Source organism: Phalaenopsis equestris, unplaced genomic scaffold (assembly GCF_001263595.1).
Source record: "Phalaenopsis equestris unplaced genomic scaffold, ASM126359v1 Scaffold000408, whole genome shotgun sequence".
In the NCBI taxonomy this organism is placed as follows: Eukaryota; Viridiplantae; Streptophyta; class Magnoliopsida; order Asparagales; family Orchidaceae; genus Phalaenopsis; species Phalaenopsis equestris.
In genome coordinates, this window is record NW_018164849.1 from 106,059 (window position 1) to 107,906 (window position 1,848).

A 1,848-nucleotide genomic window follows, 5' to 3' on the forward strand; every position below is an offset into this window, starting at 1 on the left:
AAAAAACTCCCCCCCCCCCCCCCCCCTGCCCCTCCTCAAACATAAATATTTTACATGTTCAAATTCTCTAATGATGGCCCTGTTGATCTAAGATTTTAACGGTGGTGTTAATCTTTTAGATCAAGATTTTTAAAGTAGTTGACTATACACTCAAGTTAAAATAAATTACTAAAAGCTAAAAACAAATTTCATCCACCCACCGCAACAGTTTATGGAGGGTGACAAATTTTTGATTGATTTCAGCTCATAAAGAGCGAATGTAATATTGCATGTATCAATATATTCACAATCAAAGTGATTGCATGCCAGTATGAACATGACTCGAGTCCTCTGTATGTATGATTCAACTGTCAAATGACATCACGAAGTGGCGGTATGACCAGAGTCATCTGATCGTGTGGTTGTAGACAAATGACATAATTAAATTACGGTCACGACCGCAGCCCTTATGTTCCCCAACGACTTTACGCTTTAAGTTGTGAATCATAAGTGTACAATTGATTGGCACAAAACCCTTTGTTAGCTAAAGTTAACTTAAATTTGTTCCCTTAGACGAACATTCATTTTAGATCTACAAGGATCTCTTGGACGATGCAACTCATGACTGCTGACAAGAATTCTTCTGTCTAGTTTGGTCGACTATTGCTTCTAACTAAGTAGATGTGACTGGCCAGGATAACAGAACCATTGGATCTTAATCGGATTTTCATTCCCTCAACATTCGCTTTGAGCTTCAAGTAAGTTTTATAACTTAAATTCTAAGTCTGTTATTATTATATGTCAAATATTCAATTCTTAATAACTAATCTTAATCGAAATTACTCTCCCATTATCAGGATGGATTATTATCTACAATTCTGGCTAAATGAGGGCGAAATATCTAGGTAGTGTCTTACTACAATCTAATTTGCATTCTGAAAATTCGATCCTCCAAAACTGTTATGAAAACAAAAAATAAAAATAATTGCATAGAATCTCTTGGGAAGGGGTCGTGAATTTTCGAAACCACACACACACACACTCACACTCACACACACATATATATATATATATAACACCTAAGCTTTAGTTTTAATATTTCTAACATTCAAATCTGTAATGTCACATAAAAAATATCACTATTACTATAGTTTTTAAATGTGAAATACATCTTTTTCATGCATAGATAAAGTGATATTAATATAAATATCAAAGTGTTGGTAGTTGATATGTAAATACATAAGATTTGTGTGGCATATATATAAATAATCTTTGTTATTATTATTACTATTGCTGTTGTTGTTGTTGTTGTTAAAGCCTATGGTTTCGGTCTATTATAGGACGTTGCCATTGCTGCCATGGGGCCTATTCAGAAGCTCCCTGACTACAACTGGTTCAGGCGCAGAACTTATCTGCTCCGCTACTAGGCCCATTTTATACTGCATTTGGCTGTTTATTTTCTCACGTGTCCTTCAGAATAAGCTTCAAGTACGCTTGTTTCCTCAATTCCATAAATGTATGATCAGGTGGGTTTATGGTAGAAGTATTTTTTTTCAATATTGTCTCAATTTTGTTCTGTATCATCTCAATCTATATATATCTCTAATGTGACTAAAATGCATTGTTCAACTTTCTTTTGGATTATTTGGCATCAAGAGAAGAGTATTTTATTCTTGTGTAACTTTCAATAAGATCGACTAACTTTCTTTAGTTGAACAAATATAATTTTAGCTGTTGGTTGCCACCTAGTTTGGTAGAATTATCACTGAAATAAGTTTAATTTTTGTTTATTATAGCATCATTCTATCTGCCAAATGATTAACATATTTTCCTATACAAGCAAGACATGTAAATTCAATGTAACAGACC

The 1,848-nt window shown here is 33.5% G+C and overlaps 1 protein-coding gene across 1 annotated transcript in view; it reads left to right on the top strand.

Annotated features, from left to right (window-relative positions):
* Positions 1-1,623, top strand: part of LOC110026964 (probable mitochondrial-processing peptidase subunit beta, mitochondrial) — a gene marked incomplete in the record, with an annotated part of 17,315 nt that extends 15,692 nt beyond the window's left edge. Inside the window, 1 exon segment of the mRNA XM_020728207.1 lies at positions 1,320-1,623. Within this exon segment, the coding sequence (XP_020583866.1) occupies positions 1,320-1,406 (87 nt within the window).
* Between the last annotated feature and the right edge of the window lie 225 nt (positions 1,624-1,848).